At 43.6% G+C, this 13,632-nt stretch overlaps 1 protein-coding gene across 1 annotated transcript in view; it reads right to left on the bottom strand.

Moving 5' to 3' along the window:
* NXF3 (nuclear RNA export factor 3) overlaps positions 1 to 13,286 on the bottom strand; it is a 66,170-nt gene extending 52,884 nt beyond the window's left edge. The window contains exons 1-3 of the mRNA XM_040628748.1: positions 13,239 to 13,286; positions 12,859 to 12,962; positions 10,570 to 10,710 (exon numbers count right to left, since the gene is read on the bottom strand). Of these exons, the coding sequence (XP_040484682.1) occupies positions 10,570 to 10,710; positions 12,859 to 12,962; positions 13,239 to 13,286 (293 nt within the window). The remainder of the gene's footprint in view (positions 1 to 10,569; positions 10,711 to 12,858; positions 12,963 to 13,238) is intronic.
* Between the last annotated feature and the right edge of the window lie 346 nt (positions 13,287 to 13,632).

Below are 13,632 nucleotides of genomic sequence, written 5' to 3'. Positions count from 1 at the left end.
TTTCTCTAAGAAGGAATAGGCAAGGCAGGATAAGCATGAGATTAGCTGGTTTGAATAATTTCAGTGGGATCTGGGGCATAAGATTTTGTCTCCCGTTGTCCAGTACCTGGGCCATGTGGTGATTAGGGCAGGGGGGGATATCGTTGATGAGTTTGAGAGCCCAGCAGAGGAGGTGGGGGCGGGGGGTGGGCTCCAGATGGTTGGTTTGCATATGGCCCAGTTGTTTACTATTTAGAGGGATCAGCTAGCCCTAGGAGGGACAGCCCTTCCAGTGGCAACAAGGCCTCAGATGTCAGAGCATATAAATAAAAATTCATGTTTAATATACTGCTCCATCTATACAGTAGGATAACAATACCCAATCCTCCTGACCACCCAGGAATGTTGCGGAGCGTAAGTGCGATCCCATCTGGGAAAGCAATCTGTGTTCTTAGGTGGGAAAGAAGTACCAGAGCACTTTTGAGTCATTACATGAATTGTGACAACCCAGATATCACAGAATTCTGCGTGCTAGACATTGAACGAATGGTACACAAATGTGAACTATTTAGGTCAGGATTTTTCCAACTGTGGTCCATGGACCTGTTCATCAAAATCATCAGGGAGTGCCTACTAAACTTCTGGATTCCAGGCCCACCCTAGCTCTGCTGAGCGGACACCAGGGAGGTGGGATGGGAAGTGTTTGCCCTCTGAGTAATTTCTTCAATTGCTTCTGGTATTCAACCAAGTTCGAAAAGTGTTGCTGTTAGATTTGCAACAAAGACTTAAAGTTTTTTGAATCCTCTGGTATCTAATTTTGTCGTCAGCTATTCCTGCCACTCAACTTTAAATGCCTATCTGCTCCAGTGTGTCAAATAGACAAGAAGTCCTTCATTTCAGTAATATTTTACTAATGATTTATGTGTTGCTGGGGACGCAGCACAGAGAAAGTGACAGGCCGGGTCTCTGGAGTTTTCATTCTAGTTTGGGGAAGCTGGCAGTTAGTAGGCAAAGAAATTAATGAGCAGATTAATTTCATATGAGGAATTGTGCTTTGAAGACAATAAATACATAAGTAGAGTAGAAAGTGACTGGAACAGAGATTACTATAGATGGGGTTTTCAGTGAAGCTCTTTCTCAGGAAGTGATATGTGAGCTGAGTCCTGAACAGCAAGAAGAAGCCAGGCACAGGCAGGCCCCCTTAACTGGGGGAGGAGTCCTTACATGTCGCAGGAATCTCATGTCCTCTCAGATGGACCCTTTCATGGACTACATGGGAGAAACCACCCTCCTAGGAATAACGCAGACAGATATACGGTACAGAAATCTACCACTGTGAATAACAAAAGGGTAACGGGGAAAGCAAAACCTCTAGTTCAGGCCCACGAGAAGAACCAAGAGTGAAACCACACAATGGCTGCCTTGTCCTTCACTCTCGATTAAGAGAGATCCCATCAGGAAAAGGCAATAGTCTGTTAGCTCTACGCAAGAGAACAAATGTTTGGGTTACAAGTTGCCTCAGTTTCCCAACTTTGCAACTTCTCCCAACTCAGCTGTGTCATTTTCCATTTTGATGCTGGGATTTCAGGAGTCAGGGTCAAGCTTGGACTAAACTCGTTTGGAATGGGGTCCATTTGAGGTCATGCTTCTTTATGCCATGAGGTGGGTGGGCGCTAACATCCATCTTGCTCCCTGTGAACATTTCCAGTTAGGCAGGTCTAGAGATCAAGAGAGGGAAGGCTGGAATGCAGATAAGGAATGGACAACAGTGCCTGGCAGACAGTAAAATAACCCAATACATGTTAACAAAATAATGAAATGTAGATGCAGGAGAAAGCAGGAAACAAAACTAAGTATCTGTCCTCTCCGACTTTTCATAAACATGTGACTTCTTCAAAGAGAGTTGGACCAGAGTGTACTTACCGTTTCACCATGTACCTTGAAAGGAAATTTTTTGTTTCTGTGTCTAAAATCCATGCCTTCTCCGTGGGAAAAAGAGAACCCTGAGAAAATGGAGATAGATGTCACCAAATGATCATAGGGGATGTGGGGGGAGTGTGGGAAACGCACTGATTTCATCGTATAGGCCAAAGCTCTCTGGACTCTTCCACACAGAGGCACTTATCCTGCCTTCTCTCTCTCTCTCTCTCTCTCTCTCTCTCTCTCTCTATATATATAATATATCCATCATGGGATCTTCAAGCCCTGGGGCTGGAAGTCCAGCCTCTAAGTGAACTGAAGAGAAAGCTGCATGAGTTAATGTGCACAATTACTGTAAAGAAGCTGGAGACATAGAAACATGCATACAGTCACATGCACACTGACGTGCGCGCACACACACGCACGCACGCAAGCGCTGTCAAATAAATTGTTCTAATCTGTGCCTTTACCCATGAAACCTATACTGGGAAGATATTTCCAAGGCGATGAATATAAAAGCATCATATCTATTATCAGTGCACAATCCTCTTATATTTCCAATCTTTTATTCAGTAAAGTTTTCATATTTTAAACACTACAGAAATTGAAAATAAAAATATCCTCTAACCCTCACCAGCATGCATACATTGAATTGTTTGAATTATTTTCAAAGAATTCTTTTAATGTGCTATTTTTTGCAACAGTATATGAACATATGTCTGAGTCAATAAATGTATTCCTGCACTACCATTTTGTGACTCAATTTACAGATTTTCCCATTTTACTAAGCTTTATCTCATTAACATTGTCAGATTACCAATTAATAGCTTTCATTGTTTATCGAGTATGAAACAACATATAGATGTTGATTTAGAAACTGAAATTATTCTGCCCTTCCCTTCTCTCCCACCTTCTGCTCACCGCAATACACAGACAGTCTCTGTTAATTTATCTGTGCCTGTTTCCCAGAATTTTCCTCTGTGTGTAATGCACCTACTTACAATCACACACATACTTGTACACTCATGTTGATACATATTATTTTGCAGAGCGCAATCATATTCTACATAACACTTAACAACCTCTATTTGGCTTAATAGGATTCATTTTCATTTCATTTCATTTGTTTCTTGGGGCATATTTCCAAGTGTTTATTGGCGATCTATATGGCTTTATACGTACATTCCCCCTTGATATTATTGTCCCATCTCTACCGTTGAAGAGTATTTCATACGTTGAGGATATAAACACTGTATCTGAATAGAAGTTGTAAATAGTTTCTCAGTGCTTTCCACATGCCTTTTGATTTTTAATTTTTGCTGCACAGACGGCATTCTATACTTTGTAATGATTTCTAGCGTTTAAGAAAGTACTTTAGCACATTGTTTTAAAAAGAGCAACTGAATAATAATGCTTCGAGGAATATCAAATGTCAGCTTACAGGACAGAGTAGCGAAAAGCTTAGTCCGTGCAGTTCCAGGTTTTGAGTTCTGGAGCAGTAATTTATAAGGTTGTTTCTTAGGTCATGTTGCTTACTCTTTTAACTTTAGTTCCATTGTCTGAGTAACAGGCATAATTGTTGCTCTTGAGTGAAGCTATTAGGATTACACGAGATTGAACAGGGAACAAAAACAAACCAACCAACCAACCAGCATATGATAGTTATGTCCATGTTAAAATCCTACCACTCAGGTTCCCGTTCCAAAGGGCAACAGTTCGTGCTGCTTCCTTGGGTCCAGTTCAGCATCTCAGGAATCAGCCAGTCTATGTGTCCCCATGCCAAGGCCTGTTGGCCCATGGGGCAGGATTTTGTGCCCATCATCATCTTCATGCCCAATGTCATGGCATGACACCATGTCATGGCATGACATCACCCAGTTTCCATTTCAAGGAAGTTCCCACTATGGGGACTTAAGGCCTGGAAATCCATCGTCTAAATGGGAGGCTGCCAGTTGGCCCGTTTGAGGAACATTTACATAGCTCTGTGAGTCTGAGGTTGGTCTTCTCTAAAATGGGACTTTAAGGGTGCCTTCTTCACGGATTTGTTGTAAGAAAAAAATGGAGAAACTCTCAAAGAATGTCCGGTACACAGTAGGGCTTTGATAAATGTTACTCCCAGCTCACCCTGCCCCTTCTGTCCCATAAGATAGCAGAGTTGAAACAAGACCACATCTGGAAATGTAGCGGCAAGAAGTAGCCTCAGTCCCATCTCATCATTTCCTTTTTCCCACGTGCTTTCCTGTCTCCCTATTTTCCTTCTAGCTTGACTAGAAGCAATTTCCTACTGTGCTCCAGGAAGAAGAAATAGTATGGAAGAGCACAGAATAGGAACAGGTCAGCTAGACAGAAGATGGGAGTCGTCAAACATGCTTCTCAGTTGCCTGACTCATTAACTGACCACAGGACATTGGGTGCGTCCCTTCCCCTGTGCTGGCCTCTAGCCTAACACAGAAGAACTCTCAGTTATGAACAGGGGTCAGGGGCATCGAGTGTGGGATCAGAAATGACCAGGATTTGACCCTGGGAATCATTACTCGCTGGTTGTCTGATGCTAACCAAGAGTTTTATCTGTTAATCTACTACGTGCTCTATAATTATTGGTGTCTTTTTGTGATTGTCTATTCTTATTATTCCTAACACCCATCCAAATGCTGAATAAATAGGGGTGGGGATCCCTTTGCCGGGTGTTCTTTCCCAAGAATTTCCCAAGAATCTATGATTTTAAAACTGTTGGATAAAGTGGTTGATGTACAATATGATAGAACTCTGGTATTTAATTTAATTTAACATTATTTCATATGTAATGAATTTGGCATTTCCGATCAAATTCAGTACTCAAGAGTTGGACCTCAGTCACCTAAGAGTTCATTAACAAGTACAGTTAGATCACCTCTTATACACTGTCATTTAATCACAACTTTTTTTTTTTGAAACAGCATCAGAAGAATGGGTATTAAATCTTCTTTAAATGTTTGGTAGAATTCCCCTGGGGAGTCATCCAGCCCTGGACTCTTGCCTGTTGGGAGATTTTTGGTTACTGCTCCAATTTCCTTGCTGGTTATGGGTCTGTTAGGTTTTCTACATCTCCACTTCTGGCTTCAGCTGAGATGGCTGATTAAATCCACAAGTAATCTCTTCCTGGAGTGATTTCCCAGCCATACCCTTGGTGTTCTCTCCTGAACACGCTATCTTGCCTTTTATAATATAGATAAGCTCAGAACGTTCCAAATCTTCAAGGCCCAATTCTTTTTCTTTTTTTCTTTTCTTTCTTTCTTTCTTTTTTTTTTTTTGCTTAACAGCTCATTGGATTTATCTCTTCTCTCACATTTTATTATAAGCAGTAAGGAGAAACCAGTCCACACACTTCAACGCTTTGCCTAGAACCCTCCTCTGCTAAATACCCAAGGTGGTTACTCACTAGGAAAAACACTACTGGTGGATTCTGGTATGATGATAATCGTAAGAATAGTTAATAATACTGCTGGCTCCCTGTGCACCCCACCGTGTTGTATGTGCTAAACCTATACTTACTCATTTCATCCTCAGCAGAGCCTATGAGGAAGAGCTATTGTTGCCTGATTTTAAACTTTGGGAAACTGAGGCACAGCGAGGGAAGGCTAGCAAATCACAAGACAGAGATCTGAACGGATTCTGTGTGGCTGCTGTGCCCCACATCTCTCCAGTGTACACTACTGCTTCTCATCTGATAAGACCCTCAACCTCACCGTTTATTAAGGCACAGCAAAAAAAAATAAATGAATAAATAAAATCAAACTGAAGTACAACTTTTTACCCCTAGTTTAATAGGCAGGAATTTAAAATATTGATAACAAGCATTGTGGTTTGAAATTTGGAGGGAAATTATCTTGTTATATTGAGAAAGCAGCTTCCCAGGCATCTTGCCTTCCTTACTGTCCCTCAACTACGTTCCTATTCTAAAGGTTTGATTTTTTTTTTTTCTCAGTAAATCGATAGACGTTTGTTAAGCAAAGATACAGAAAAAGCTCTAAGGAGTGAGAGGGGTCCTAATAGGGTTGCCAAGGGGGGCCTTCAGGGTCGGTCTCTTGCAGAAAGCTAACCAGGGAACTTAAGTCCTTTTAACATCTCTATTGATAACACCTTCAATGGCTTACTTCCCTCTTAGGGTCTGTTTATTCTTTGTTGGTCACAGGTGATTATCATAAAGACACCCACCCCCACACGACCCTCCCCACACGCCTAGGGCAGGGGGGTCATTCTGGAGGTTTCCCTGTGGGTGGGCTAAGAATGCACTTGCTTCCCTGTCGTTTTATTTATTTATTTTTCTAAATATGTAGTTGCAAGAGCAATTGGTATTTATTTTAGGTAAAGTAGATAATATAGAAGTGAGGGGGAGAAAACATCACCCCAAAACATACAACCCAAAGACAGCCTCTGAATGTTTCATTCTACATTATATTCTTCCCGAGCGCATTATCGTCTTTCTTACACAGGTATTTATGTGTTTATGCACATATGCATGTATTTGCATATTTCTTTTTTTTTAATTCTTTTTTTTTAAGATTTTATTTACTTATTCGACAGAGATAGAGACAGCCAGCGAGAGAGGGAACACAAGCAGGGGGAGTGGGAGAGGAAGAAGCAGGCTCATAGCGGAGGAGCCTGACGTGGGGCTCGATCCCATAACGCCGGGATCACGCCCTGAGCCGAAGGCAGACGCTTAACCGCTGTGCCACCCAGGCGCCCCTTGCATATTTCTATACACAAGGTAATAGCTCATGTTAGTTGTTTTAACCTGCGTATCGCTGTAGTTGATTGATTTATGTCCAGAACAAGATATGTCCAAACCCCAAGCCCTGAACATATGGTGAGACCTTATTTGGAAACAAGGTCTGTGCGCATGTAGTTAAGGATCTTGAGATGAAATCATCTTGGGTTTAGAGTGGTCCCTAAATCCAATGACTGTCGTCCTTAGAAACAAGAGACAGGTTTCACACACAGGGAAGAAGGCCATGTGAAGACGGGGCAGAGGTTGGAGTTATGCTGCCACAGACCACAGAAAGCCAGGAGCCACCAGACACTGGAAGAGTCGAGAATGAATTTTGCCCTAGAGCCTTCAGAGGGAGGGAGTATGGCCCTGCCTGACACCTTGATTTTGGACTTCTGTTCTTCAGAACTATGAGAGGATACATTTTTGACATCTCAAACCACAGAATTTGTGGAGATTTGTTATGGGGTCCTAGGCAACTACCACACTCAGTACACCACACCCCATATGTCATTGTGAATAATCCTCAGACAATATCCTATCTTTTCTTCATGCCTGTGGATACAGTAATGTCAATAAAGATACGCGAAATGGAACAAATACAGCTAAAATTTCTTATCACCAAGATTTTTTTAATGTATTGTCAAATTCAGTGCTCACAGCACCATTATGAGGAGGTCAGTAAAATTAATAGTCAGTATGTTGATATATTTATACAATAATCTGGACCTAGTGAGAATAAGGTGGCTTGTGGCCTTAGTGAGAGTGAGTCATTGCAATCATGAGGACAGAAGTAGTCAGATAAGGATTCAGTGGGAAGTGAAGAATGTTACCAGGGAATGTAAAAATCTCTTTCTGGAACTTTGATTTTGAAGGGGAAGAGAGAGAGTGTGAGAGAGAGAGATGAAGAGAGAGAGAGATGGAGAGACAGAGAGATGGAGAGACAGAGTGAGCGGCTTATGCCTGCATGGGAATTAGGGGTCAGAGGAGGGATTATTTTTTAATCTTCAACGCCCTGAAGTCTGAGCAAGTTTAAAAGTTAATGTGAAGGAGTTATTTTGTCTCAGATTTAACCCTTGAATTTTCCAGATTTACGCTCTTTCCTTCTTACCCTCTTATTTACACTACAAAATTAGTGAAACGCTTTTCGATGGACGGTGTGGGTTCTAAGCCCAAATATATACGTACTTATTCGTGAATGAAAGAACGGGCAATTGTATGTTGAAGAAATGCTAGTAAATCTTGGTTTTCTCCCTCTCAGGGAGACAGCAGTTGGCTGAAATTCTGGTGTGACACGGTTGGATAATGCATGATCTGAAGACTCTTGCAGTGGTGACTCCAGGACTAGTCCAGAATACTCCTGTAAAATGTATTAACCTATGGAGCAGTCCAGGAGCAGCAGTTAGGCAAACACCACAACTTGCTGCCCTGATGTGCCCTATCGTTGAGGTCACCAGGTGAGTTAAAAACAGGCCTGTCTTACTGCATCATTAATTGTTAACAGGCAAGATATGGAAGCAACCCAGTGTCCAGCGATAGATAAATGGATAAAGAAGATGTGACATACATGTGTGGGGGTGTATTACATGTATTGTGTATACACACACACACACACACACGCACAATGGAATATTACTCAGCCACAAAAAGAGGATGAAATCTTGCCATTCACAATAACATGGGTGGACTTAGAGGGCATTATGCTAAGTACAACAAGTCAGACAAACAGACAGATGCCATACGATTTCACTTATATTTGGAATCTGAAAAATGAAAACAAATGAACAAACAAAGCAAGAGAGAAACAGACTCATAAATACAGAGAATAAACTGGTGGTTGCCAGAGGGGAGGGGTGGGAGGATGGGCAAAATACAGGAAGAGGATTAAGAGATACAAATTGGCAGTTATAAAACAAACAAGCTCTGGGGATGAAAAGTGTGGCACAGGGAACAGAGTCAATAATATTGTAATAACTGTGTATGGTGACAGAGGGTGACTACACTTACAGCGCTGAGCATTTTGTAATGTGCATAGTTGTTGAATCACTATGTTGTACACCTAAAACTACTGTAATATTGGGTGTCACTTGCACTTCAATAAAAAACAAAGGAACAAACACACAATAAATGAATAAGCAGGCCCGTCTTCCCAGCACAGGGAGCTGGTTTGGGGTCTGCCGAGAAGCTTGATGTTGAGCATTGCTTATAAGCTTCTGATTCACCCAAGAAACCAGGGATCCTTCTGTCTTTAAGACTTTAAACGCAAGGCATATCAGAGAAATATTTGCGTCCTTCCTAAAGATATCTATATTTTCATTAGGAGAAACGATGAGAAATACCTTTTCACCATGCCTGCCTTAGCCCTGAAGCTCAGCCAGCCCCTACTGCTACGTTTCAACTTCTAAAGGGCCCTTGAAGTCCCACTACATGCCACAGACCCTGAGCAGGTTCTCTCATTTTCCCCTTGGGACAGCTGTGTGACAAAGGTCTCCTGAGTCCCACGGCACAGGTGGCAAAGCTCAGGTTCACAGAACCTACATCACCTCTCCAGATAAATGGCAGGATGGGAATGAGGTTGCATCCTTCGCCCTCTCTAGAGGACACAGAGCAGGACTGCTTTTAGAAGACAAGTGTCTAGGGTCCCTGGGTAGCGCAGTCGTTAAAGCGTCTGCCTTTGGCTCAGGGTGTGATCCTGGCGTTCCGGGATCAAGTCCCACATCGGGCTCCTCTGCTGGGAGCCTGCTTCTTCCTCTCCCACTCTCCCTGCTGTGTTCCCTCTCTCGCTGGCTGTCTCTCTGTCACATAAATAAATAAAATCTTAAAAAAGAAAAAAAGAAAGAAGATGAGTTTCTAAGGCTTGAGAATTGAGCATTTTACACTCCCCTGATCCTGTAGCACCATGGGTATTCACCCAAAAGTCCCTTTTGACAATGAAGACAAGAGTGCACATGGATGTGCACATACATTCTTCACTTCATAAGCACTCATTATATTCAATGTTATAGGAGAACAAAGTAGATTTCAAAATTGAATTACTCTGTGTCTGTGTGTGTGTGTGTGTGTGTGTGTGTGTGCGTGTGTGTGTGTGTCTATGCCTCCTCTGGCTCAATCACCCCACCTCAAAAGTGTAGCTCTATCCTCAGTTCACACAGGGGATGGATTCTGATCTCAGATTTAGAGATCCCAGAAAATGATGCACACCGAGGAATTACTGCCACGAAGCGAAACATTCCCGAAAACTCTGGCTGAAACCACTCAACCAAGATCACAAACTTCGTCTTTCCCTCCTCCTTGCGGAGACCCCTGGTCCATGCCTCGGAGCTGCAATCCCAGCTCTGGCCACCAAGTGGCATCCATCTCCATTTTTCTTTCTCAGAGGAACCCAGCGCAGTTTGCAAAGAATAAGAAAATTTTTGGAATCGTTGGTTTACTGAGATACAGATTCTGTTGGGAAAATTCATATGTGCATTAAAGCAGTTCCAATTGCTGTTGCCCCCAAATCTATATCGCGTTTTTTATCGATGTATTTCTTCCTTCCTCATTGCAGGTTGACGTGTCCACACTGTGGGGAGTCCCTCCCAGAGATCAGGGCTTTCACCCTCCACCACCCCACGCCTGTACAGGCTGCCCAGACACTGCTCCTGCTCCCCATTCTCTCTCAGACACCTCCCACCTGTCCTGCCCTGCCCTTAGCCCACCTGCCGCCTACTGCCATAGTGCACCACTGTCACCCGTGTTTCATCTTATGCATGTCCTGGGGTATAGGTGTTGTTGTTGTTGTTGTTGTAGTTGTTGTTGTTTTTACAGTCTTCTTTCACACCCATCAGTTCTATCAGACAGAATTTAAAATATTCTATTCGTTGGTTCACAGGCTGGGTCTTAAGGGTAGGTGTTGTGTTTTCTTGCTCCTTGAATAAACAAACCTCTTTGCAGAGAAATTGACGGTGGAAGTACGTCGATGCCACCTGGTGACAAAAGCCTGAACTGCAGCTTGAACATCGTTGAGCAGGAAGGCGGGAGGGAGGGGCTGTGGTGAAAACCCACCCAGGCAGCTTTCAGGACATCTGGGTAGAAAGCGGGAAGAAATCAGAAAGGGAGACAAACCATGAGAGACTCTGGATTCCGGGAAACAAACTGAGGGTTACGGGGGGGGGGGTAACCAGGTGATGTGTATTAAGGAGGGCAGGTGTTGTGATGAGCGCTGGGTGGGATACGCAACTAATGAATCCTTGAACACTACTACATCAAAAACTAATGGTGTACTATGTGCTGGCTAACTGAACATAATAAAAAATTAAAAACGAATACATTTCGCTATATAAAAGAAATAGGCGACACCCTGGACAGCATGAAATATGAGGACTTAGGAGAGATTAGAACATTCAGAGCCCTGGTGGCTTCAGGACACAATGGGAGAAAGCTCTAGTGAAATGCAGGTTACCTTACTGAGCAGGCATTAACAAAGCAGTTTCCCCAATTTGCCCAGCTTCTCCTAACTTCCTACACCCTGCTGTGAACTATGATTTTAATTATAGGCAACTCAAATAAATGTGAAGATTAAAGGTGATACAATTTAGAGTACCACTTGCATACATCACTTTTCTGAACATTAACATCCTACCCTCCAGATTATCTGTCCCAGAAGAATCACCTGCTCAGACTGAGCCCCTACCTGCCGGCTTGAAAAATAATCAATTCAGAAGGTCCCCATACCCAGGTACCTTCACTGCAGGGGCAGGATTTCATTTCTGCCATCACTGACCTCCTCATCATCATTACCTCATCATGATCATGATCACTATCATCACCATCATTATTATCACCAAGAGGGGTTGTTGAGTGAGTGTCCCACTTGTGGGATCTAGATACAGCCGGGGGAGGCCCCTGCCATCATCACTCATCTGTCCACACTGTTTAGGGTTGAGCTGACCATCAACACAGCTGACTCAGGGGCGCCTGGGTGGCTCAGTCGGTTAAGCATCTGCCTTCGGCTCAGGTCATGATCCGGGGGTCCAGGGACCGAGCCCTCCGTCGGGCTCTCTGCTCAGTGGGGAGCCTGCTACTCCTCCTCTCTCTGCCTGCCTCTCTGCCTACTTGTGCGTGCTCTCTCTCTCTCTCTCTCCCTCCCTCACTCTCTCTGTCCAATAAATAAATAAAATCTTTAAAAAAGACACGCACATAGCTGACTCAGGGTCTTCAGGCCCCCTGACGCCTTGATACAAAGAGGAAACTCTGCCTCACCACTGGTTGCCCAGCCTCAGTGGACCATCCATGGAAGCACCACAAGCGTTCATACGGAGCAGTGCTAGGTCCTTGCTCTTGGAGGGACATGTAGATCTCTGACCTCATTTCTGTGTGGGAGAAATCTCCCTTCCTCTCCTTCCCTGTGCCCTCGGAAGCCTTCCCCGCCATAACAGGTACAAATAGTCCAATGCTTACCGTAAGTTTAAGTTTTCTTGTGGAGGGGGCAGGATTTCCTTCTTTTCTTTTTGTTGAAGTATGGTCGACACATGATGTTACATTAGTTTCACGTGTACCACATAGTGATTCACAAGTCTGTACCTTACGCTATGCTGACCACAAGGATAGCTACCATCTGTCACCGTACAATGCTATTACAATATCACTGGTTATATTCCCCATGCTGTACCTTCCACCCCTGTGGCTTATTCATTCCATAACTGGAAGCATGCACCTCTCACTCCCCTTCACCCACTTGCCCATCCCCCCACCGTCTCTGCCCTGGCAACCATCAGTTTGTTCTCTGTATTTATGAGTCTGTTTCTGCATTGTGTTTGTTTCCTCGTTTGCTTTGTTTTTTAGATTCTGCATGTAAGTGAAATCACATGGTAGTTGACTTTCTCTGACTTACTTCACTTAGCATACTATCCTCTGGTCCATCCACGTTGTTGCAAATGGCAAGACCTCATCCTTTTTTATGGGTGAGTAATAATTCTATATAGACAGATAGATATAGATATGATACAGATACAGATGATACAGATATAGCTGATGATATAGATGATATAGATAGATAGATACCACAACTTCTTTACAAAGGATGGAAGAAACACAGGCTTCAGGCAGCTTCTGCTCTCAGCCCTGACCCAATCCTCCCTGGAGGCAAGGGAAAGGGGCACCAAGCCTGGCTTCCTGCTGCAGGGAGGGTAAACACAGAGAGACCAGAGATTAACCACCTCAGCAGTAGGTACCCTGATACGTTTTCTAAAGATCTGTCACCAGCAACTAATGGTGCCAAGGCTTCCGGGTCCCATCCATGGAAGTGGGGGTGCTGAGCAACTTCTTCGCCATCCATCTGTGTACTCAGGAGCATGTGACTTAGAGTCACAGACATCCATGAAGAGGGGGCAGTAATACCTCACTACCAAGGCTGTCTTGAGGATTAAATCTGGCCACTAACATGAAGAACGTTCCACTGGGTGTGGTGATGCAATCTGCTCCATAAGCATTAGCTATATTTCCTCGCTAGAGCAAGAAATGTATGGGGCACCTCACCTGCCCCTTTAGCCAGGGCCCCCTTAGGCAGATGGCAGGTCAGAATCACCCTGGTATCATTTTCCTAAAGCCTCACCTGAACTTCCCTTTTTGGTGGAAATAGGACGTCTGTATCAAACGCCATTCGCGTTATTAAGCCATGATAATACGGGCCTCGGAAAATGGATGTGCCCGTTTGGCACCGATGTGTACGCTCGCGTCTGTTTCCCCTTTATTCCACCAACACCAGGTATGACCAGCTTTGTCTTTAGTGCCAGGCTGATCTCATTTTCCCCAGCCCTGCCCTGTTGGGAGTGTCATCTCCAATGGTCATTAACTCACAGGTTCTTCCCCCCGGGCGTTTCCCGATTTAGCAAATAAAAACAAAGGACACCAAATTGAATTTCAATTCCAGATAAACAGTCACATTGCATGTGACACACTTAGACTAAAAATTGTCCGTTAGTTCTCTGGAATTCAAATATAACTGG

This window comes from Ursus maritimus (genome assembly GCF_017311325.1).
Source record: "Ursus maritimus isolate PB19 chromosome X unlocalized genomic scaffold, ASM1731132v1 scaffold_X1, whole genome shotgun sequence".
Lineage (NCBI taxonomy): Eukaryota > Metazoa > Chordata > Mammalia > Carnivora > Ursidae > Ursus > Ursus maritimus.
This window is presented reverse-complemented; position numbering and strand designations above follow the sequence as displayed.